This window comes from Mesoplodon mirus, assembly GCF_964341445.2.
Source record: "Mesoplodon mirus genome assembly, chromosome: 1".
Lineage (NCBI taxonomy): Eukaryota > Metazoa > Chordata > Mammalia > Artiodactyla > Ziphiidae > Mesoplodon > Mesoplodon mirus.
Genome location: NC_138976.1, coordinates 10,994,623 through 11,019,552, shown reverse-complemented (window position 1 = coordinate 11,019,552; position 24,930 = coordinate 10,994,623). Strand labels below are relative to the sequence as shown.

Sequence of the window (24,930 nt, the reverse complement as noted above, 5' to 3'; positions counted from 1 at the left end):
AAGAACAATTTAGCGAATACTCAAACTCTGGTTTTTGTTAACCATCTGTGTCCAAGGCTAGTGGTTTGTTCATTTCAAGGAACTTTCTAGCTCTGGGTGCTGTCAGCCTATGAAAATATGTTTGCTGAACTGGGTTGAATCGTATGTGAAATTCATATATACTTGGGAAAGCTGAACATGCTCGCTTTTATTGAGGTTTCTAATGAATGAATGAGTGGAGTTGAGAAAAAGAGCTTAAAATGCCCCCATGGTTTATGATTTTACCAATTTGCTTCAGATCATTTTCATCAGGAAAGAAACACAGGGCTCAGCTGACCCACTAAGAAACACATGAATTTCCAAGAAGGAGAAAGGTGTTCTCGTCTGAGAAAGCCCTGGCTAATGTGTCTTCCATCTGGAAAGTCTTTGCAAACCTGCTTGGGACGTGCCAAGTTCAGTTATATTCGGCACTGTTCAGAGACAGAGGAATGTGCATAACTTTGCCGGGGATGGAGACAGCTGTCATTAGTTCTGCACTGCACCAAAATCTTTATGAAAATCTTCCCAAAACAATGATGATAGTTAGATAAGATTTAATGACCAAATATTAACGGCCATTAAAATTCAAGAAGTGTTTGCTAAGTGTTGTAAATTCAGCAAGCGCTTGTCTCGTTTCTGCCTTGGGTCTGCTGGCGAGCCCTACACATAAGTAAATAAAGATGGTGCAGAGGTGAGGCTCCCAGGGAGGGATGGACCGATGCAGGGGGAGCCCAGAGGATGGGGTGGCTTGTTCTGCCCGGGGCATCAGGGTTGACAAGGAAAGCTCTCTCTAGAAAGAAGATGACACGTGGGCTGACAATGATCAGGAGTTTGGGGCAAAACAGGGAGAGGAGGATGTTCCAGGCGAGGAAGGAGCCAGACCTGAAGGTGCGGGACCAGTCAGGGTGGATAAGTATTGAAATACCTGGGCTTAGAAAAGGTAACAGCTGGTGTTTATGAAAGGCCTGGAACCCACACTGTCATTTGAATTGAATTGAATCTGTAGCAAATGGGGAGCCCATTTGGGGTTTAAACCGACAAGGGGCTTGGGTTTTAGGTCACTGGTAGCTGGGGCCCCGAGGCACAAGTTAGGTGAAAATAGGAGGTCACATGATGCTTTGGCCTTAAATGGGCCCGACACAGGGAGGGAAGACTCCAGAGACTTCCAGGGGGAAAATCCAACTGCCCTTGGTAACTGAAGGGATTCGGGAGAGGGAGGTAGAGGACGTGGCCAGCCTGCTGGCATGGGGGCCGATGCTCTTTATGGTTTGTTTCCCTTCAAGTCTTTGCTTGTTAGTCGTTGGAGCTGGTTCCAGATTCTCTCATCCATGTGTTTAAGCTCAGCTTTCTCTGAGCTTGGTTAGTGAGGCTCGTCCTGGGGGAGCCGCCACAACTGAGATGACCTTAGGTTTTGTCATCAGGCGTCTCCCATGTTCGGGCGTCTTGCTCACTGCTCCCCTGAGCTGATGACACAAAGCTGAGTGTAGACAGACTTCCAAGCCGAGACAGTCACAGTGGGGGTTGTACCTACATTACGATGCCTGGCAGTTACCTCATTTCGTCCCCCTACCGACTCAAGAGAAGGAGACCTTATTCAGAGCTCCATTTTGCAGGGGAGGAAACCGAGATGAGTGGTAACGTGTCCTTTTTGCTGTTGAGGGGCAGAGACCAGAGCCAGGGGTGGATCCAGGCCCTGTGGCCCTGCAGAGCATTTTCTTGCCACGAGGGCTGCAGGAGGGGAGACTGGCTTCGGGGACAGAATTAGCCAGATCGTGAAGAGCTGAGTGGGGCTGGCCTCGTAAAGAGTCTGACAATACGGACTCTTTGTAAATCGCACCCTTCTTTCGTGCCACACGGATCTAAAGCACATTGCTATACACACATGTACCGCATCCATGAGAAGTTCCCTGCACACGATGTCAGATGTCTTTAAAGGTGAAACTCGTTTACAGGAAATGTCATTCTGATGAAGCGTGCTTTTTAAAATCATAGAAACGGTTGCCTTAAAATTAATGATGCATTGCAAATATCAGGGAAAAAAGACCCATCCAGTGTAAAGATGATTAAAATTCAGGTCAGAAGTCTGACTTAGTCAGGCTAAATTTTTTAATGAGATTTCAGAAAATTAATTGGGCGAATGCATTTTTATTCTTTTAACATGTAATTTTATGCTCCTGTTTGAAAAAAAAAAAGGATTTGTCCATGGCTGAGGCTTATTGTGGTTCAAACATTTTAAATTCAAATTAGCGCAGGGTGGGGGCGTTTGTGGCCTAATTTGATCTGACTTGGGGAAGACAGCTGGGTCTCTCCGAGCTTTCTGGGATGGTCCAAGACACTCCCTCCCCTGCTGTATGTCTGGTCGTGTCCTCCCATTTCTTGGGAGGGTAGGATTGGGGCTGGAGGTGACTCAGGACCTCGGCCGTGTCCTTAACTCCTGATCCCAACAGATTCCTCCTGCTGCCCAGGGAGTTGCTCCCAGAGGCTCCTCCTCTCTGAGATCGTGAGTCCTCCCCAGGCCTACTGCCACCTCCTCCCTGCCCCCCACCCCATCTCTTCTACCTTTTCGGGAGAACTAAGGGGCTCCCACCCTGGGGAAGGGGGATGAGTAGGTCAGAAATGGCCTCTGGTGCCTACAGCGCAGCCTAGAAAGGGAGGCGAGCCTGTTGTCTGGCACAGGCCCTGGGTGACTGGCACGAGGTCAGTTAAGTCAGAAGCTGCAGGTACATCCACCTCACCACTTTCCTGTAGCCAGAGGATGTTGGGTAAATGACCTCTGAGCCTCAGTTTCATCATACGTGAAATGGGGCTGGGGAGACCTAAGTGAGATGGTGTACTTTAAACATCCAACATGGTACCCAGCATCAGGGGTGTTAAGGAAATGGGATGTCGTTGATCTTTTTTTTTTTTTTTTTTTGCGGTACACGGGCCTCTCACTGCTGTGGCCTCTCCCATTGCGGAGCACAGGCTCCGGACGCACAGGCTCAGCGACCATGGCTCACGGGCCCAGCCGCTCCGCGGCATGTGGGATCTTCCCGGATCGGGGCACGAACCCGTGTCCCCTGCATCAGCAGGCGGACTCTCAACCACTGCGCCACCAGGGAAGCCCGATGTCGTTGATCTTATTCTTGTATTTTAAAATTCATTTCAGGGAATTCCCTGGTGGTCCAGTGGCTGGGACCCCACGCTTTCACTGCTGTGGCCTGGGTTCGATCCCTGGTCAGGGAACTAAGATCCCACAGGCCACGCAGCGCAGCCAAAAAAAAAAGAAGAAGAAGAAGAAACATTCATTTTAGTTTTTATAGCTAAAGAGCCTGGGGCTGGAAATATGCCCGGCACAGACCCTTGGTGGGGTGCGGACGGGGGTGATGATAGTGACAGCTGACAGCTCCCTGTGCTTGATCCCTGGGCCAGGCTCCTGCCGGGCCGGGCACACCCCGCCTCAGCTCACCCCCAGCCCCTGGGAAATAAGTGCTGCCGTTCTCCAGACATTCTACACTGCCAACCCAATAGTAATAGCAACAAACGGGCGGCATTTCCTAAGTGCTGGGCCCTCTTCTAAGTGTTCACTCATTAAGTTATTTAACCCCCGACAGCCCTCTGGAGGGGGCGCTGATGATCTCAGTTGGACAGATGAGGAAACCGAGGCCCAGAGGGCTCACCGGGAAGTGGCAGGGCCAGGACTTGAACCCAGGCCTCCAGGCCCCAGTGTCAGTGTCTTACCTGACAGAGCCAGAGTGGCAGTCACCTCTCTGCCAACCTGAGCCCAGGGATTGTGTTTATTTTCCCCGGGAGGCAGCATGGAGTCCCAGACGTAATAGGGGACAGTAAGCATTACATGGGCCATTTTCAGAAAGGCCGTCAGGAGGATGTGTTGGAGCCGCCATCATGAGAGTTGTTCGGGGCCAGCCCCGTGTTTGCCCAGCAGTTTAGAGCTCCCCAGACCCTCTTCTCCTGGAATCCTCTGAGAAATCCTGGGCTGGTGTTTCTAACAGCCCCCATCATGGATGAGCTCTCTCGGATGCAGGAACAAGAGCAGAACTTGCCAGGGCCCAGCCAGGAGGTGGGTGGCGGCAGGGAGAGGCCTGGCCTTTGGGGGCAAGCGCTCAGTTCAGCTTTTCTCTACTCCGAGCCCCTGAGTTAAATCGGGGTCAGGACTCTGCTGGCTCAGGCAGCTGCGCCCAGGAGCCCCGTGTCCCGCGATGACCCCCACCTGAGCAGAGGCCCCTCTGGGGACAGGGCCCGGTCCTAACCCCTGTAAGGGCAGCGGAGGCCCCTGAGCCCCCTCACCCTGTGCTGCTGCCCGGGTAACCTGCCCCCTCCTCAGAGCTTTCCTCTAATTAGGTCGAATGGGCTGTGACAGGAAATGCAAATCTGGGTCATCGCATATGCAGATGTGCAGGGGAGTCTTAGCGATGGTGGCTGGGAAGTCGCCCGCATCCTCGGGGGAGCTTCCAGTGGCTGTGGAGCTGGGCCGCGTGGCCTCTGGGGAACATCCTTGGGGTGGGTGGAGAGCGCTGGGGACTGTGACCACTCGCCATGGAGGGAAGCAGCCCCATGTTGGCAGAGCCAGGATCTTTAGTGAGCACATCCCCCAGACTCTTCACTGCCCCATGGCACCTGGCAGCGCAGCTGGGTCTCTGTCGTCAGGGAGTTCAAGTCCCAGCTCCCCACTGCCTGTGCCTCAGTGTCCTTATTCATAAAGTGGGATTAATAAGTCTTGTCTTACAAGGCCATTAGGAGACTTTAATCCTGAGACCTGTCTGAGCATCTAGTACAGCAACGGACGCATAGTAGGTGCCTCATACACGAAAGCTTGTCGTTGTTATTTTCATGACCACGTGTGACCCCTCCAAGTGCCAAGAAAGCTGCCTTTTTCTAGGGTGTGTGATTTCAGCTGCACCCATAGAAGTGACAGTGGCTGGGTCACAGAGTCCCTTCTGCACCAGGCTGTTTTGGATGCATTTCGTTGTGTCATTTGACAAACATGCCCTGAGCACTTGCTTTGAGTGGGTCAGAGAAAGGGGACTAAGACAGGGACCCACTTGGTGAGGCCCATGGTGGGGGGATGGTTGGGACTCAGGTGGCTGAAGCAGGAAGTATAGGCCTGGCTAGTCACAGGGTCTCAGAGGAAACGTGGAAGTGGCATCTGAGTTGGGAGGCCACACAGCACAGGGTGAAGGGTATAGGTGAAGGGTAAAGGCTCTGGAGTACCCAGCCCCGGGTTCAAATCCCCGCCGTTACTCATGGTGGGGTCTGGAGCCTCCCCTCCAAGCCTCCACTCGGTTTCCTGAAATGGAGATTGCGACGATGTCCGCTCACAGGGTCCTGGGAAGCATTCTGCACGGTGCCTGGCATGTAGTCCGTGCTCAGTAAATGCATGCTTGCTCGTCTTAGGTGGACACGCAGTGTATAGGTAGGTCAGTTGCTGTGACTAAAGAACTTACCTGACAGAGACCAGCAGGTGCTGGGTAAGAGCATCGTCTTCTTCCTCCGCCAGCCCTCCCTCCCGCTCGGGTCCCCGGGTGGAGCGTCTTCAAATCTCTGAAGTCCTGGAGACTTCAGAGTCGGGGTGGGCCCAGCTGTCATCTTGCTGAGGGAAGGAGGCAGTGGGATTGCAGGCTGCGAGACTGAGTTCCATTTCTCACTCCTGGCAAGAGGGTGCCCGTTAGGGTCTCCTTGGCCCACGGCCGAGCCTCGGCAGGTGCAGAGGTGGTGGGTAGCTGCTCGGGGGCCCCCCCGGCTTCCTCACTCCTGCCCTGCCCACGCCTGCCAGTAACATGACTGCAACCACTAAGCACCTACTGTGTGCAGGGCTCAGCGATCTCATGGGACCCTCACGGCCACCCTACTTCCCCCTTATAGACGAGGAGACCGAGGCACAGGGCGGCTTGTGTAACCGCCAAGGTCACCAGCCAGCGACCCAGGCTGATGGGCTCCACTGTCAGGGTTCCCAAGGCTCTTCCAGGGCCCACTGGTCTATTGTTGGCATTCCTAGTAGGTAGAATTCCAGAACACAGCCCAGTGAAATACTTGATCATCCACACTCTCAGATGATCTGGCCCAAGGCTGGAGGAGACATTTTTCACTTCAGAAAATTCAGCGGCTTATTCTTGCTGCAGTGGGGCTTCCAGGGTTCCTTGCCCCACCCCTGCGCCCCAGACTGAATCCTACACACATTTCTGCACACGTACTATATGGAAGTCATCTGGCAACAACAGAGACCCTTTCTTCATGCCACCATCCAGCTGGGGAGGGTCCCCAGTGTCAGTGATCCCCCGCCTGAGAGTAGCAGGAGGGAGGGCGCATCCCGCCAGGCTGACATGGGGCATTCTCTCCCCGCCTCCCCCTCCCAGGGCCCAGCGTTGGCGCCCCCTCCTCTCCTCTTCCCGAGAGTTCCTCTGCGCGTGTGTTTGTGTGTGTGTCGGTGGCGGGGGAGGTACCTGGCCACTGCTACCTCACCTGTTGGCCCCATCCCTGGGCAGGTCCTACAGCTTAATCACGGCTTTCAATGCTGGCCCCTGGAGAGTCATCACGAAGTCTCCAGAGTCTTCACGTTGCCATAAAGGAGGCAGTGTATCCACAAAATGGGCTCAGAGTGTCAGGCTGCAAGTTTAACCTTCGTGGTCTCGTCTCTGTGATGGGACTGGCTACCCCGGGAAGGGAAGTTGCCGCTTTTAGGGTGACTTGCAGGGTTAGGGTTGAGGTTGCACGTGGAGGGCCCACAGGGCCTCCCCGTGGTTGTGTGACTTCGGTGAGTTGCTTCCTTAGACATTTATTGCACCTACTCTGCTGCCCGGCTCCACCGGGACAGAAAGGATTCAGGAGTGACAAAGGCAGGCAAGGCGCTGGCCCACAGAGCCAGCCTTCAGGGGGCGGAGACAGAAATGAGCAAAGGAAAAAGTGATCACATACTGAGGGGTGGTGATAAATGCTGTGGAAGAGATCCCATCTGCAGGGCGGGGTCCTTGGCCTCAAATGGAGCCGGTGTGGAGAGCGCCAGGGGGCGAGGGGGGCTCTGATAGTGGGCTTGGCAACCAGGGTCCCTCCTTCACCTTGTAGGGGCGCTGCTGGGGCTCAGGAAGGGGCAGCAGCACCCCGCCCCCCCCCACGGCTCCTGGCCCTCCACTCTGCCTGGCCGGTCACCGATGCCCCCTGTCCCTCCCCTCCAGAGGCACCCGAACGCCCTGTCTTTTCGCTGCTCGCTGGCTGACTTCCAGATCGAGAAGAAGATCGGCCGAGGGCAGTTCAGCGAAGTGTACAAGGCCACCTGCCTGCTGGACAGGAAGACAGTGGCTCTGAAGAAGGTGCAGGTGAGCCAACAGCCCCATGGGGTCAAGACCACATGGCAGGAGTGGCTTGTGTCCGAACACTGTAGCTCTGGTCTAGTCCCGTCTCTTCCCTCCCCCTCCCTTCCCCTCCCCCTCCCTCTCCCCCTTCCCCTCCCCCTCCCTTCTCCTCCCCCTCCCCTCCCTTCCCCTCCCCTTCCCCTCCCCTCCCTCTCCCCTCCCTTCCCCTCCCCCTCCCTTCCCCTCCCCCTCCCTCTCCCCCTCCCTCTCCCCCTCCCTTCCCCTCCCCCTCCCTTCCCCTCCCCCTCCCTTCCCCTCCCCTCCCTCTCCCCCTCCCTTCCCCTCCCCCTCCCTCTCCCCCTCCCTTCCCCTCCCCTTCCCTCCCCCTCCCCCTCCCCCTCCCCTCCCTCTCCCCCTCCCTTCCCCTCCCCCTCCCTCTCCCCTCCCCCTCCCTCTCCCCCTCCCCTCCCTCTCCCCCTCCCTTCCCCTCCCCCTCCCTCTCCCTTCCCCTCCCCCTCCCTCTCTCCCTCCCTTCCCCTCCCCCTCCTTCCCTCTCTCCTTCTCCCTTCCCCTCCCCCTTCCTCTGTAAATGAGGGCAACTAGTACCCATCTCACTCACGGGGCTGTGGGAGAATCAGGGCAACTTGTCTTTGTGGAAGCTCACTGTAAGCCATAAAGGAAAAGAAGAATGAGCATATGCTGAGCACCTGCTGTATACTGGATCATGCTGGAGCTCACAGAACTTTGACAGCAGCCCTGTGGGTAGGGATTGTCATCCTCCCAGAGGAGGAAAACTGCAGACACGTGGATAACTCACCAGGGACGGAGGGAGCTGAGACTCAGATCTGCGGCCACTGACGCTGTGTGGTCAGCTCTGGGCTTGAGTGCCCTGCCCAACCTCTGAGTCCCTCCTGAACGGAGGAGTGGGGTCGGACAGATGGGCTTTAGGCAGCAAAGCCCAGGCAGGAAGCTTTTCCATGAGAGCCACTGAGCCCGTCTGAACGCTGCTTTGCTGCAGAAAACGGTCTCGAATCCTCCAGCAGAGCTTCCAGGGTCCCTCTATTTGCTTATTTACCTTAAAGAATGAGATTAACAGCCTGGGCAGAGGAGGCCCAGGAGAGAGAAGGTAGCTGAGACACAGTCACGAGGTGGGGAGACAAGACGAAGGCCCCGCGCCTGGAGCCGGCCAGCGTGATTGCCTCCTTGTTGATCTGTGAGCTGCACGTGAGGCCTCTGATAGCCGGAGGAGAGACGGGCTCCTCGGTTCAGAAAAGGCCTGTGTTCTGCTCTTTGTCTGCCAAGGAAGGGCTTACCTGGGTTCTCTTGGTGTTGGTTTTTAGTGCCAGAATGGGTTCTGTGGTGGGGCTGCTGCAGTGTCGCCCTCCTGTTTGTTCCTGTAAGTTAGAAGTTGCTGGGAGGACCCACACAGTGAACACTAGGGGGGCTGGGGGTCAGGGGGCGCATGCTGTACCCCCTCTTCTTACTCGGTCCACACGACTGTCCTGTGAGGTCAGGCTGTTGGCCCCATTTACAGACGTGAAGACTGAGGCTCCAAGCGTGTTTCCTGCCACTTACCAGTGCATGACCTCAGCGAGTCACTGGACTTCTCTGGACCTCAGTCTCCTCCTCTGTAAGTCGGCGACAGTAACTCCTGCCTCATGGGAGTTGCCGTGATGATTTGGTGGAAATTGGTCAGCACAGCACCTGGCACGTGGTGGGCACCCAGTAATCCGAACTGTTGTCCTTACAGGGTTCCCTCGGCAAGGAGGTGGGAGAACCCGGACTGGGGTCCTGGGCCTCATGCCCCCTCTGGGGGTGCTGGGTTTTAACCACTCTTTCTCTGTTTTCTCTCACCCAAGATATTTGAGATGATGGACGCCAAGGCCCGGCAGGACTGTGTCAAGGAGATCGGCCTCCTGAAGGTGAGTGCCCTGGGCCGAGCGGGAGTCCCTCACTTCCTTGGGCCAGTCTGGGCCACATCATGTCCATCACAGCCCTCAGCCTGTTAGATTCAGAAACGACATACCTGGGGGGGACAGCAGCTTGTTTGTTTTCTTGTGGCCTGGCAGGGACCCCGCCTCACCTCTGCCCCATCCTCATGCCACGCCCAGACTGGCTGTCCTTGTCATGTGGATCCTGGATGTGGCGGCCCGTGGACCAGGCTATTGGGGAAGGAGCGAGGGTGGGCGTTGGGGTGAACTTCGGTTTGTCTGTCTCTGTCTCCCTCTCTGTCTCATCCTGTCTTTCCTCTCAGTCTCGTATTCTTGTATTTCCACGTGGTGACACGCACATCTAAATATTCAGCCACGGTGTGTTCTCTTTTCTTCTCTCCCATCCTCTTGCTCCCACCAGGAGATGCTCTCTGTTGGGGAGACTCAGCAAAGCCAGCCTGGGGCACTGGGTAGAATTAACAGCCAAGCACATGGCCCTGGGTTCTGGCTGCTGGAGGGGCCCAGGGCCCCTGAGTTGTCAGCCTGTTGGGCTCTTGCCAGGTCTCCCACAAGGAGGAGGCACAGTTGGGGATGAGTCTCCCCAGGGGGTAGCTGGTGTGCCCGCTCCTCTGTGGGCGGAAGTCCTTGGTTCAGCCAGAGCTGGGCTGACTGGACAGGGTCGTGTGAAGGACAGACGTGCGGGGGCCCATCTAAGGCTACGGATGGTGGTGGTGTCTGTAGTCGTTCCTGTCCACCCCCGGCTGGCTTCCCCACTGGCCTCCTGAGAGTCAGAGATGACGGAACTTTCTGGACTAGACCAAGCCTGGTCTAAGGGCTGCTCTCTCCTGGGGATCCCGCCCTACTCCCCAGGCTTAAGATTCAGTGTGGAAGGAGGGGGGCAGATTGTAGTGGCCTTGAATGCCACACTCAGGATGTGAAACTTGAACACGGGAACAAGAGGGGGGCCCTGTAGTGGCTGCGAGCAGGGGGCCGTGGCCAGATGGGAGTTGTGAGCGCTCGCTGGGGTGGCCCCTGGCCATGATGGGTCCCGGGGGCAAGGCTGGAGGCGGGAGGCTTGTAGCTATCACAGGTCCAAAAATACTCTTCAAATAACATTTTTAAAGTTTTACGAAATGGTCAACTTCGGGACCTGGCTGTGATGCTGGGAACTGATGACCCAGCCCTGGGGAACGGCTGTCATGATCACCCACCCCTGTCTCCCCACTTGTGGCCAAGAACATGTGTACTACTCACACGAGTGAGGAACTGTATGCGTGTGCACACTGAGCCAGGCTCTTCGGTTCCTGGGCGCAGAAGTGTGTGACCCCAGCCCCTTTGGTGAGGCCGCCCCAGGTGGCGTGAACCCGGCCTGCCTGGGGGAGGGCGTTCTGACCTTCTCCCGGGCTGCAGTGCCGCCAAGTGCGGTTGGCCGTGGGCTTCAGAGGCAGACCCACCCCTTGCTCACTAGCTGTGGGGCTGTGGGCAGGCTGCTGACCGCTTGGGGCCTCAGTTTCCTCATCTGTCAAAGGGGGTGTTGACAGCAGTGCTGTGTCTTCAGAGGCGTTGGTGGAATTAGTGAGAAGGTGCATTGGAAGGACTCCGTGTAGCGTCCAGTCAGAGGCAGCCCTCGTTGCCATGGTTATAACCTCTGTCCCAAGGCCAGCCCCTTTCCGGAACTTGACCCACCTCCCCGGCCTGCCCGTGGAAGTCAACAGGATGTGCCAGGGCACGAGGTGTTTCCTACAAAACAGAGGGAAACACGGTTCTCGGAGGGGCCACTGGGCGACATCGTTCATACTGCTCGTGCCAGGACCAGTGAGAGGCTGCCCGGCGTGGGGCAGGAAGGCGAGCCCTGTGGGGGCCTCCAGGGCTGGCGTAGGGAGAGAGCAAGAGGTGGATGTGTGGCTGTGGGGTGTCTGCCGACGTGCCCCTCATTTCAGAATCCAAGACTGGGTGCAGGGCGGCATGCAGCGTAGATGCACGTCCCTCGCCCAGCAACCTTCTGGGCCTTTGGGAAAATGTGCTTTCAAGTGGCCTCTGGAGGGGGAGCCCCTGTGGGCAGGCGACCATACCGTGGCAGAATATTTGCGTCCCCTGTGCCTTTCCCAGATCCTGGAATCATTTTGGTGTAAACAGTTTCAGCTATAAGCAGTTGCCAGGGTCTCCTGTTAGCCAGGCAGGGGCTGACTTCCAGTCAGTGGGGTGCTGTCCTGTCTGGAGGACACACGGGCAACGGTGATCGGGCCAGAGGCAGGGCTCTGGTGCTGAGCACGGCACTCAGGGTGGCTCTCACACCAGGAATGATTTTTTTTTTTCAAGATTTCACAAAGAGTGAGTCAGGGACTTCCCTGTGGAGCCTGTGCTCCGCAACAAGAGAGGCCACGATAGTGAGAGGCCCGCACACCGCGATGAAGAGTGGCCCCCGCTCTCCACAACTAGAGAAAGCCCTCGCACAGAAATGAAGACCCAACACAGCAAAAATAAATAAATTAATTAATAAACTCCTACCCCCAACATCTTCTTAAATAAATAAATAAATTAAAAAAAAAAAGAGTGGGTCAGAAATTGAGGAAGCGGGAAGGAAGAAGGAAGGAGACAGACACTTGTAAGCGCTCTATGGAGTGCAGCGACGGAGCAGTGGGGGCCTGGCCCTGCCCTAGAGGGGCCTGGGTGGTGATGAGGAGGAGGAGGGAAAGGAGGAAGAGGAGGGTCATTTCCACAAGTGTCTAGTGAGTCTTAGCTCTGTGCAGTCACCACGTTAGACATTTCAAGGGTATCAGCCCCTGTAATCTTCACAATTTCTCTCCAAAACATTATGTTCATTCTGCAGAGGAGGAAACTGAGGCTCGGAGATGCAAAGTGGCTTTCCCAGTGTCACCCAGGTCTGCCTGAGTCCCGAGCGCAGGCCTTTCCCCCCAGATCCCCCACCTCTCCCACTGTCCCGCCTCTCAGGGGCTCCCTGCTCCCTCTTTTTCTCTCTTCGGACAGCAACTGAACCATCCAAACATCATCAAGTACTTGGACTCCTTCATTGAGGACAACGAGCTGAACATCGTGCTGGAGCTGGCGGACGCGGGCGACCTCTCGCAGATGATCAAGGTGAGGGGGCCTGGTGGGGGGGCCGGGTCTGGGGCCGCCCGGGTCAGGTGGCCCCTCCTTGGACTGAGTTCCTCACTGCTCTGGCCTCAGGCAGAGGTGGCCGCTCCGGGACACTCAGCCCCCCTTGCCGATGCTCACAGGCCTCAGCTATGGACAGTGGCTCGTGGGCCACTTCTGCCTTGCAGAGGGATGGGGGCAGAACCCCATGTAGGTCGGACCCCAGCTCGTGGAATCTGGGAAAGTGTCTTGTGGGGCCAACTGGCTCATTTTATAGAAGGGAAAACGGAGCTCAGAGAGGCTGAAAGACTTGCCTGAGGATCCTGCACATGGGGATAGACCGGTGCCTCTGGCCCAGGTCTCTACTTCCTGGCCTAGGGCCCTCCAGTGGACATCATCCCCCAGGTGACCTTCCTGAGGCCCCGCCAGCCCTGGAGAGGCATCTTCCTTCCCATATAATGGCTGAGGCTGGGGGTCTCGGAGAGGTTGGGCAACTTGCCAAGTCCCACAAGCAGTCCCCAAACTGCCCCATCCCCCTCGCCCCACCTCCTTGGGCCCAGGACCAGGTCCGCCTGAGTCTGCACTCGGGGACCATCACTGGTCCCCACGTGATGGACACCTACTGTGGGCCACAGCCCTGCTGAGCACATGCATCACTCACCAAGTCCACATTGTCCTTAGATAGCAAAGCTCAGAGAGGTTTAGTAACCTGCTTGAGGCAGCACAGCCTCTAAATGGGACCCCTGGGCCTGAGCTCTCAGCTTCACTCATTGCTCCTTCCTCATGGTTCTCACTCCCCTGCTGGCTAGACCCTCATCCACAGACCGCTGTCGTGGGGTTGCGTCGCCTCCCTCCCAGGAGCCCAGTCTGTCCGTGAGCCAGGCTGGGCCACGCTCAAGCCCACACCCTGCTCTCAGCCACACTTGCAAATGGGGCCAGACATGGCTTCTCTGCCTTTCTCACCAGGCACTGGGGATTGAGCAGTTAATTGCTCGGCGCCTGCTCTTCTGAAATTTGGCTCCTAGGAATACGGGCGTCTCTGGGAAGCGGCATTACTTGAGCTGTTATCACCTGTTTTTATATTTTCGTTGACATATTAATGCATTTGCAGGGATGTTAATCTCCACACAGATCCCTGGTGGAAACAGATGTGCTATATCACGTCTGACTTCTTCCTCTCCCCCCCACCCCCGCCCCACTTTGTTTCTCCTTCCCATGTCATTCTCTCACAGAACACGCATGCATCCAGCACCCACCATGTGCCCACCCCCATGCTGAGACCTAGGGGTGCTGCTGGCGGGGAAGTGCCCTCAGGGAGCTCACCTTCTAATGGGAGGGCAGGGCTGTGAACGAGCAGTCACGAGCTGCCATGAACAAGCCAAGTTCAGGGTCTGTGGGAGCCAGGGAAGGCTTCCTGGAGGAGGTGACACATGAGCAGAGACCCATGAGGGGATACCCGCAGCCCAGAGGCAGAACAGCTTGTGCCAGAGCCCAGAGGGATGGAAACCCAGGGGGCCACAAAGTACTTTGGTCCATGAGAGCACTGGGCAAGGGGGGCGCTGGAGAGCATGAGGCGGAGGGTGGTCAGACCAACCAGGGCCTCACGTGCAGGCTTAGGATTTGGAACCTTGCCCCGAGGTCAGCAAGAAGCTTCCTGAGGGGCAGAGTAAACATGATCAGCTTTGTGTTCTGGAAGAAGGACTGGATGCCCAGTGGAGGGAGGGGCGGGGCTGGGGGGAGAACAGCGGGAGGAAAGACCCTGCAATGTGGCCTGTGGTGAGGGTGCTGCACCCTGTCCGCCCCAGTGGACCGCAGACCCCCTCACAGCCTCTCAGTGCATGGAGTGGGGCTGGAGGCAGCCAGTGGGGTAGGGGGTGCTGGGCGAACTACAAATCCCTCCCCTCCCTGAACCTCAGTTTCCACCCCTGTCCCGGGGGCCTCAGAGGGGACGGCCTTGTGGGAACTGCGGGACCCGGATGCAAGCTCCTTCCAGCCAGCAGAGACAGGAGGGAGGCACGTGGGTGTCCAGCACCCTTTGTGCCTGGCCTGGGGTGGGGTGCCTTCCCTTCACCACGTGCCCCTTCCCAGGCTCCCCTGGGGCCAACCCTGGCTCAGGGTTCAAGTCGGTCACTCACCCCCTGGGTTTCTGGGGCAGTGGCCCAGCTTCCGGGCACCTCAGGCCCTCCTGTCCCGGGAGCCCTCCTCCTCACCTGGCCTGGCACCTCCCCTCCCTCGGTCACGGGGCCCCTCACCCTGCCCTGCCCCTCCCTGAGCCTGTTGCCCCTGCTGTGGCCCTTCACCTGCAGAGCCTGGCTGGGCACTGTCCCCAGCAGGTGGGACAGGCAGGGTAGGGCAGTAGAAAGACCCTGGGCCCAGAGTCAGATACACCTGCTGGATGACCTTGGACGGGTCCCTGTTCCTCAGTTTCCCTGTCTGTAATGCACCCAGCACAGTGCCTGGGGCCTGGTAGCAGCTCAGTTTCTCTGGCCTTTCCCACCCTCTAGCCACCTCTGGGTTTTGAGGGGAACAGGGGCCTTGCCAGGGTCTGGCCTGGGAGGCCACTGGCCAGCAGACCCTGAGTCCCTAGGGTCCCCAGCCTCAGGGGCCAAGCAACACCACCAGGGCCGTGGTGCCGGCGTTATTCACGACGGATGGTGAAGCGGGGAGCTGCTGCCGCCCCAGAACCCACCAGAGACTCTGTGCCTTCCTGCTAAATGTCACACACACCAATAGGACGTGACATTTAGAAAGTCACGGCTCACAGCCGTGCACGTCCTCACTTAAATGCTCTAATGAGGATTAGCTAACATCATGGCATAAATAACACCCCAGCCCGGCCCCCCGCAGAGGTCTGGGGTGGCCCGGGAGGGATGGGGGTCCTGTGCTGGGGGGTCCGTGCCAGGAGCCTGGGGCAGATCACACATGAGGCCTCCTCCGAGAATGGAGCTTCTTGGGGCTGTAGTGCCAGGCCAGGGGCTTTCCGCTGTGACTGTCCCAGTGTTGGAGGTGCCCACATCCAATCCCAGCTCTGCTGCCCCTGCTAGGTGACCCTGGGCAAGTTCCTGAACCTCTCTGACCTTGATCCTTCATCAGGTGGCTACTGGTGTCCTTAGAAGAGGGTTAAGAACTTGGGTTTCCTGAGTGGAAGGCCTGGCGTTGAGCTGTTGTGACTCTGCCCCTTACTAGCTCCCATGTGGCCCTCAGTTTCCTCATCGGTGAGATGGGTGCAGTCATCCCTGTGTGGGGCCCAGCACAGACACTGCATGTGACATGTGCCTAGCAGAGGTTAGCTCGGGTCCCGCATTCTACCCCATGCCCCATCCCAGGCTGGGAGTGTGACCTGGGTCCCCGTCTTCCCTGTGCCAGCTCAGCTGCCCTGACAAAGGGGCCAAGGCTTCTCCCCTGGCTGCTTTGGAAAAAGATGGTTGCTCTGAAGTGAACAAAAACCTGGTCCCAAGGTATGGGTGTGTGAGTCGTGCCCCCCGACCCACACAGGCCTGGCTCACAGGAGGTCCCCCAGAGGGATGCTGATCTGAGCAGTGGACGAGGGCATGTTCCCAGTTTACTTCTTCCAGGACCTTTGGTTACTTACAGCTCCCTCAGCGCAGCCTGGGTGGCTTTTGGTTTTTTGGTTTGTTTTTTTTCTGGGTCATTATGTATGATTTTCCAGGCAACAAAGTAGGTTTTGCCTGTCGAAACTGAGGGGGTCCATTTGAGAATGTCAAGCCGACTTCCTTGAGGTTCTTGCCGTGCTTGTTAATGCTTGTGTATGCTGAGGTTTGCTCGCTCCAAGCAGGGGAGCTGTGATTTAACCACCAAGCATGTCTTGGATGCCCCCATCCTGGGCCAGACCAGGGCCGGGGCAGAGAGTCCACACCAGTCACTCCTGCAAGGAGCTCCCTGTCGGGCAGTGGGAGGAGATGGATGCGTGTCAGATTCCAGGGAAAGGGTGATTGAGGGTAGCCTTCAAAATGTGGTCTGGGGGGACTTCCCTGGTGGTCCAGTGGGTAAGACTTCGCGCTCCCAATGCAGGGGGCTCAGGTTCAATCCTTGGTCAGGAAACTAGATCCCATATGCATGCTGCAGCGAAGATCCTATGTGCCACAGCTAAGACCTGGCACAGCCTAAATAAATAAATATTAAAAAAAAAAAAAAAAGATGTGGTCTAGGCATTCCTTCAGCAAAGCCGTCCAGGGCATCTGCTTTGGGTAAGGTCTGCCCTGCCCTCAGGGAGCCCGATGCTGGTGCTGGCGGCGGACCGATGACCGCTGGGGATAGGACAGGGCCAGTACCCTACAGCTGCCCTCCCTCTCGGCCCATCACCCAGGCCTGTCCATGTGTCTGTCTCCCCCACTGCAGTATTTCAAGAAGCAGAAGCGGCTCATTCCCGAGAGGACAGTGTGGAAGTACTTTGTGCAGCTGTGCAGCGCCGTGGAACACATGCACTCCCGCCGGGTGATGCACCGAGGTACGTGCCGGCCCGCCAGGGCCTCGGGTCCCAGAGCCAGCAGGGAGGCTGGACCCCAGGACGCAGCTTTCCCCTCGGCTCTGGGCTCCTCAAGGGACAGCCATGTGGAAGTTGGGCCACTTTGTATTCCCCATCCGGTGGGTGTCCAGCATCTCACCTGTCCTTATGGGGTCAGAGAATGGGCGTGTGAGGCCCCAGGCTCAAATGTACACCCGTGCCTCGTGGCTCTTGCCCCTGTCAGGGGCCCCCCCATGGTGGGAGCACCAAATACCATGTAGTTACATGGACCCCAAGGACAGGGACCATGCTCAGCACATACTCTCCAGCCCCCAACTCCAGCCTGGAGCCAGCACAGAGGGGTCGCAGCAAGGGTTGGGTGGAGAGACTGGGAGGGAGGTGACCGAGTCATGGCCAGTTCTAGTGTTGCCACCAGCTCTGCCTGGGAGGGCAAGGAAAGCATCCTGGAAAAGGGAACTTTAATGTGGGCTTTGAAGCCTTAGTAGGAGTTGGCTGGGCAGAGGAGGTAAGTGTTTCTGAAAGTTGACATCATCCTGAACTGTGAGGAAGGAGCCTGCTGGAAGGAGTCACGTAGATGACTTCACTGATTCCTCCATACATTCATTCCACCTGCATTTATCAGTGTCTGCTGTATGCGAGGCACTGCCCTAGTCACTGGGGAACAGCACAGGTTACCTCCCTGAGCGCCTCCTTCATCTGTTACACACATTTTCTCAGAGTGCCTGCTCTAGCTGTAAAAGAGGAAATGAGCACAAAAATCCCTGCCCTCCTAGACCTCACAGCAGCCCTGTGACGTAGTGAAGTTAGACCCATTTCACAGATGAGGAAACTGAGGCTACGTTTCTCAAGGTCCACAGCTGGGCAGAGGCAGGGCTGGGGCCTCGCCCTGAGGGAGCAGGACTGGCGGCTGAGCCCCCATCACCTGAAGGGCCCTTCCCTCCACCCACCCCTAGGCCTCCTCCTCCGTCCTGCCCCTCCCCAGCCATCCCCACCTCTGATCCCACACCAACCCCTATCCTTCCCCTGCAGACATCAAGCCTGCCAACGTGTTCATTACAGCCACGGGCATCGTGAAGCTCGGTGACCTCGGCCTGGGCCGCTTCTTCAGCTCCGAGACCACCGCAGCCCACTCCCTAGGTAAGGGGCCCGTCCACGCCCAACCCCCCGCAGGGTCTGGATGACATGGGGAGATGCGGACCCTGTCCCCATGGTGCCTTTAGTTGGTTAGCGCAGCAAAATGCCTTGTTGAACCCCAGACATTCTTCTTTAGAACAGTGACCAGAGGGGAGTAAACCAAGGCCCCGAGGAGCCCGGGACAGGGCTCCCCTGCATCCTCACGTGCTCACGCTCTAGGGGGTGGGGAGATGTGGCTCTGTGGTCGCACTGGCAGCCACTCCGTCTTGCTCGTTGCTGCGTGGTATCCCATCGTGTGTGAGTGTGTGCGTCTGGTTGTTTTGAAACCCTCGTCACCATCTGACCCTGGAGGACCCCTGGCCCGGCCTCCTTAGCAGCTGGTGCGTCGTGGTTCTTGTGTTAGGTCAGAATGAAAGGATGTTCAAGGACCCGCCAACCCATGAGTTCTCAACACTTCATTCACCCACGCAGGCTGTTCCTCCTGCTGGGGGACGTTTGGGCTGTTCCCGTTTTGGGCTTTTAAACAGGCATTTTCAAAGCTGTGGCGGCCAAGTGCTCCCCCGGTAGAGGTGACTTTCTAGCTGAGCGGTGTGGAGTGAATAGGAGCTGGCGGGGCATTGGGGAAGGGATGAGGTGATCAGGGTCGAGGGACCTTGGGTGGCAAGGAAGGCGGGCGGGGTCTTGAATGCTAAGCTCAGTGGGCAGGCACCATCCCAGGAGTGCCGGAGCGCTGAGGGCTGGACGCCGGAAGAGACTTGGAGGTCACATGTGTGTTTTGGGTCACGTTAAGCACTGCCCAGCTTTGGAATCCAGATACGTGAGTGAATGCAAAACTTGGACCCATGGAGAATTTTACATTCAATTAGAATGACATTGAATTAGAAACCAGCAAAGTCCCCAGTGGAACACAGAAGTAGGGTCCCCTATGTGCTATGACCAGGGCCATGGGGGAACGTTTCATGATGGGGAGGGGTGTAGGGGCACCTCCCCTTTCCCTGAGCAATTCCTGGCTCTTTGGGGTGGCGTTTGAGGGGACGGCGCCTGAGGCTCACCTCCCTGTGTGCTGCCGCGTCCACAGCCCTGGCCCCTTGAAAGCCACTCTGTTCTGCACTCATCTGCCCTGCGCTCCATGGCCCAGCCAGTGCATCTCGTGTCTCCCTGTCCCCGAGAGCCTGGGGCATGCCGGGAGACACACAGCGTCTTCTGGTGACAACGGAGGTGCTTTCTGGAAGACACACTTTCCTGGTGGAAACTGTCACTGTTCATACAGGTCCTGATGGCTGGAGGCTCTCAGGGTGTAGCACACAATCTGTAGAAACACGCTAACTCAGAGAGCAGCCCCCAGCTGGGAACGTGTGTGTGTGTGTGTGTGTGTGCGCGTGTGCGTGCATCTGGTTGTTTTGAAACCCTCGTCCCCATCTGACCCTGGAGGACCCCTGGCCTGGCCTCCTTAGCAGCTGGCGTGTCATGGCTCTTCGGTTAGGTCAGAATGAAAGGATGTTCAAGGACCCGCCAACCCGTGAGTTTGTGACACTTCATTCATGCCTCAAACAGATGTGAGGGTCTGTGGGATCCTTCCTTTGTGCTGACGAGGAATCTAAAACCCAAGGAACTTGAGTGATTCTTCTGAGTCGTGTGGCACCAGAGTCAGGACCCAAATGCAGGCCTCCCGGCGCAGGGCCCATGCTTCTTCCAGGGGACCAGGCTCAGGGGTCCTGGAAGGATCTCCCTCGGGAACTCGGCCACCAACTCCCCGTTCCTGGGAGGAAACTGTGTCTTTCCCGCTCCCCTCAGACCCTTCTCTTTGGGAAAGTCAGTGTGTCTTGTCAGTTAGGGACCGTTTACTCCTCTGGTTTAAGAGCTTCAAAAAGGCCAGAAATTCAAGGGGAACCGTCAAAGAGCAGAGTTAAAGCCACTGCCTCCTGTCCCCTGTCAGTCAGGCCCCAGCCCTCCTCCGTCCCGCTGGGGAAGAGACTGCGGCACTCGTCAGAGCTGGTTAAGATCACATCATTAGGAACGGGCAGAAATTCGGGCTCGTCCGACAGTGTGAGTTTATTGACTTGGACTGGTGCACTTATTATATTAATGAGAAGGAATTGGAACTTGGGAAAAGGCCGCCCGGGTAAGCCTGGCTCTTCTCGAGGCCTCTGAGTGGCTGACGGGCCGCGTGGTGGGTGGAAGGGGCCCTCCTGGGGCCGTTTGCCCACCGAGCTGAGGGGCACGGGCTCGGCAAGGCCCTGCTGCCAGAACCGAGAACCGAGGGCCAGGCCCCATGACGGCCACAGTGCAGAGCCACAGCCCAGGGCCCGAGGTCTCCAGGACACAGGAGAAAGAGCCCCTTTCCATAGCGAGGTTCTGCACACAGCTAAGTCTTGTGCACACGTTTGGTGGTGCAGGAGATTGAACTAATTGCAGTTGCGTCGTGACGTGGGAAGGATTTGGGGGGCGGAGGCTCCTCCAGACCCTGAGCGTGGGTAGGAATTATGCTTCCGTTGCGCCTCTGCGCACCTACTATGTGGGGATGCCCTGGTGGCAGCCACGTTGCCCCGGCAGCCACCTTGTCTCCGGAGGCTGCTGACCCACGTCGGGGCTTATGCACATCCCATCTCCTCCTGCCTCCTCCTCCCCCAGCCCCCTCCCCGCCTCTGTATTTGCTAACACGAGACTGGCATGAAAGGGCATTAGTCATGCCATGGCCGGGCTGACAGGTGCGGTACCCAGCGGTGGCAGAGCGGCTGCTTCGGTGTCAGGAATAGGAGCCGTAATTAGAGCGCGGAACAGAATAAGCGTCAGACGAATTACCAGGCAGCAGATCATATTTGTCAGGAAGGATCGCATACATAAAAATTAAGTGACAGTACACGCCGGCATAATGAAAGAAAAATGAAAGATTTGCCTACACACAGCTCACAAGCTACAAGCAAGCGTCTCGCTCCAAGCAACGGCAGCAGCTGCAAGACAAATTGTGGGGCTGGGAGAGCAAGGCCCTTCCCGCTCCGCAGAGGAGAGAGGGCGGCCTCGGGCTGGGATCAGGGGTGGGAGGTAAGGCAGGCTCACACCCAGGCCGGTGCAGGGCTCCACACTGCCTCTCGGGGGGATGGGGGCAACCCCTGTCAGGTACCTGCGGTCAGAGCATGCTGGCTTTCCCAGGCTGTTGAGCCCCGGCTTGGCCGTGGGGCATAAATCCCTCCTTCTCCCTTCCCTGAGCTGAACGCCCTGGCCCTGGGCTGGGACTGACACACGAGGTTATGGGGACATGAGAGGATGCAGCCTTCCCTGCTCTCAGGGGGCCGCCAGACTGGTGGGCAGACCGACAGTCCCAGGGTGGTGTTGGGTGAGGGCAGGCGGAACCGTCTTCTGCGGGCCCACTGTGTGCAGGCATAGTGCTGGGCTCCGTGACTCGGCTGTGCTTGAGGAGCCCGGGGTCCACTGGGGGCCTGGAGCTGCCTCACCCCATCCCAGGGCTGCCCTTTACTTCCGTTTTCTATGGTCACTGAACTCGCCAAGGAGGTGGGTTAACAAAGAAGACAAGGCTTAAAGGATGTTTGAAAAACATGTTGCTTCTTAAAACGTTATCCCCATAAGGCTTGTATCTTCATTTGACAGATGACGGAACTGAGGCTCAGAGAGGTGCTACCACACCCCTGTGGTCCCTGGGGAGGCAGGGACTGGAGCCCTTGGGGGGTCAGCAGCTCTCCACAGCACCAGCCGGGAAGTGGGCTTGGGGCCCAGTGAGCTCTCTGGGTAGGGAACACTGACAGCGCCCTGGGGGGAAGCCTACCCAACCTCATAGCTGTGGGCGGTGGGGGACCTGGGGCTTGTCCTGGGCCACAGGGAAGGAGGATTGAGCCTCTCCTGTTACGACAGCGCCCCCGTGAGTGCGCCCACGGCCAGGCGCCCCGGGGGTCCCATCAGTGTGGGCTCAGAGCGTCATGCAGATGTGTCCCTGGCGACCTCCTCCTTCGTCCTGGCAGCCCAGGACACTTGGGAACAACTGGCCCAGAAAACCTGCTTCAGTAGGTGGAGCCCAGGTTCTAAGCGCTGACACCTGGCGGGGGGAGATCTCCTGTGGCTGGTGAGTGGCTCCTGGCTTGTCTGCCACATCCCTGGCATTTTCAGGGACACAAACCATTAGAACAAGATGAGCTGGTGGCAGGGAGGGAAGGGAAGGGCTCAAGGGGACGGCCAGTGAGGAATCGACCCGGGCCTAGGATGCAAACCACAGCTTGTTCATTCACTCACTCAGAGGTTTGGGCAGCTCACCCGGACGGCCCCTGCCCTCTGGAGCTTACAGCCTTGGGGGGAATCCATTTAGCGTCTTCACCACCAGCGAAGCACTGTTCTAATAGTCATGTCCCAGGTGGTACCTTGTTTAGTGCTCCAGCCGCCCTGGGGGTGGGAATCATCACAGCCGGTTAACAGGGGAGGAATTCCAGGTGCAGTGAGGCAAGCACCTTTGTGATGCCAGGTGGGTGGTGCTCCAGCCAGAGCCACGTGGCGGGCGAGGCATGGCCATGCCAGGGTTTCCGTCCGAGGCTCCCTGAGCCACCTTGGATGAGCCCCTGATACCTGGAAAACACAGGGTCCTGCGTAGAATCGCAGAATCGTGCTACCTGACTCACATCTGTTAGAGGTGTTCCATGTGGGAACTAAAAATAGGCAGATACAACAATCTGGAATCAAGTCAACGCTGGTAAAAGTGCAATGTCTTTTCAACCTCACTGCTTCTCCAGAGGGCCAAGTGTAGCCTGGCATGGGATCAGCTGGTAATTAATTTAAGGAGAACTTGATAACAAGTGGTGGCACAGGTGAGCCTGTAGGGGTGTGCATGTGCGTGTGTGTGTGTGTTGCTGCCCAGAGATCCAGCGTTGGGAGGAGTGGGGAGAGTTTGGAGAGGCCTCGAATGCCAGGCTGAGGACCCGGCTTTTCTCTCTCGAGGGATAGAGGAGCCAGTCGGCTTTAGGGACAGGGACATGGCCCCTGCCTTGGGGTGTAGGACGGGTGGGAATGGGCAGGACAGCGGGGGGCTAAGCCGCCAGTCGTCCAGATGAGGTGGAGCTGCTAGGGCAGCGCCAGAGGGCCAGATGGGAGGGGAGCCCCCTCAGGATGTGAGGCCTGATTGGTGTTGGGGGCAGCGGGGAGGGAGTTTCATAGGCCGGGGTCTCGTGCAGCACAGAGGAGGAATCTGGCCCTCACGTGCTCCTTCGTTCTGCCCTCTTGGCCACCCCCAGCCCTCCTTTCCTCAGTCCACTCCCCTCACCGCCCCCTCCACCCCCCGGGGTCTGTGGTAGCAGCAGAGCCTCCCCAGAGCCCTTCTGCCTGCATGTCTATGTGCCAGGAGGTTGAACTATCCCCATTTTCCAGAGAGGGAGACCGAGGCTCCGAAGTGTGGCAGAGAGGACCCCAAGGACCATGAGTTCACCCCGTGTTCCACCGGTGGGGAGACGAGGCTGAGACAGCGGTTTAGTTCTCTGCTCACCAGTGGTTGCAGTGGGTTCAGACCTGGCTGGGGTGCAGCTCCTTTGCCGTCAGGATGGTACCCAGGCCTCCCGGCCCGCCCAGCGGATGCATGTCAGCACCCACACCCCGTTTCCCAGCCATTTTCAAAACCACCATCCGGGGAAGAAGCGCAGCCCACAGAGGCAGCCTCCCCTTCCTGTGAAATCTTTGCCTTTTTCATATCTAATGAACATGTTTCAAACACCGTGAGCATTTCAAAACACGGCAGAGTTTGTTTTGACAGGAGTGGCGCATCTTGGGAAGCGGGGCCCTTTAATCAGCCTCTGCTTTGAGGTCCCGAGTTCTCCTCTGATATCTGCCCGGTTTGAAATCTGGGAGTTCCAGGTGAAGACGCGGGGAAGGTCAGGGTTCGTTAGGCTCCTCTTTCATATGCAGAGCTCCATCCCCGGAGGGGAGGCTGGGGGCGGGGCTGGGAGCCTGCAGGTCTGACGGGGGAGACGCTGGAAGGGGATTTGAGACCCTGGCTGTGTTCGCTCTGCGTCTGAGCATCTCCGTGGGACTGTGCTGCTGCTTTGCCGGCTGGAAGGGCCCACGGGGGCACCCCCCACCCCACCCCCGGGCAGGACAGGGAGCCGGGCCTTCAGGGCCACTGTCTGTGGAGGCTCCATCCCGTGCCAGCTTCTGCCTCTCTCCCCCAGAATCACCGCTCCCCCGGGGTTCAGGGTCACATCCTCCAGGGTCCGCTGCAAGCCTGGAACTTCTTTGAAGTCTCTCATTTTTCTCTTTAAAACTCATGCAGGTTGTGCATTATCCTTTATAATGTTTGAGCACTTCCTGTTGGTATAAAAATCGGGTTTTACAGGCTTATTCCCGGGGAAAGCTGGCAAAACAGGACGAGGTGCTGTGTTCGCCCCCTGCAGCTTTGTACGCCTCTAGCACAAGCTGAGAACCCCTCTGATGAGCCAGAGCACAGACCAAGGGGGAGCAGCCCCTCCCCTGGGTCAGGGGACAAGAGAAGCTGCCCAGAGGCAGGACCATGAGGGCCCAGTGGCCGGCCAAACTTCCCTCAGTGAATGCTTCATGAATTCATTTGTTCCACGGATGTTTCTGCGCATCTGAAAGGAGGGCAGGTCGGGGAGGCTTTGCACAGCCCCTCTCAGGTTGTAACACATATCAGACACTCCGGGAGCTTGTGGGAGATGCAGGTGTCCAAGTTCCAGCCCAGGAGGTTCTGGTTCCACAGGCCTGGGGTTGGGCTGGGGGTTCAGGTTTTTAACAACTTCTTCCAGGTGATTTGGCTGCAGCCACTGATCAGTCCAGTCTTTCCTTGCTCAGCTGGCTCCTTCTGGACACTTGCTGGGCCAGGCAACTCACCACCTCCTGATGGACCCCCTCCTGGGAGGGCCCAGCACAGCGTCAAGGCTCAGTTAACATTGAATACAGATGGGTGGGTGGATGGATGGATGGACAGACGATGGATTGATGATGGATGGATGGATGGATGGATGGATGGATGGAA

General features: G+C 57.5%; 1 protein-coding gene across 1 annotated transcript in view; it reads left to right on the top strand.

Moving 5' to 3' along the window:
* Nucleotides 1–24,930, top strand: part of NEK6 (NIMA related kinase 6) — a 90,005-nt gene that overhangs the window by 52,971 nt on the left and 12,104 nt on the right. The window contains exons 3-7 of the mRNA XM_082628835.1: nucleotides 7,188–7,328; nucleotides 9,164–9,226; nucleotides 12,224–12,334; nucleotides 16,691–16,799; nucleotides 17,847–17,954. Of these exons, the coding sequence (XP_082484961.1) occupies nucleotides 7,188–7,328; nucleotides 9,164–9,226; nucleotides 12,224–12,334; nucleotides 16,691–16,799; nucleotides 17,847–17,954 (532 nt within the window). The remainder of the gene's footprint in view (nucleotides 1–7,187; nucleotides 7,329–9,163; nucleotides 9,227–12,223; nucleotides 12,335–16,690; nucleotides 16,800–17,846; nucleotides 17,955–24,930) is intronic.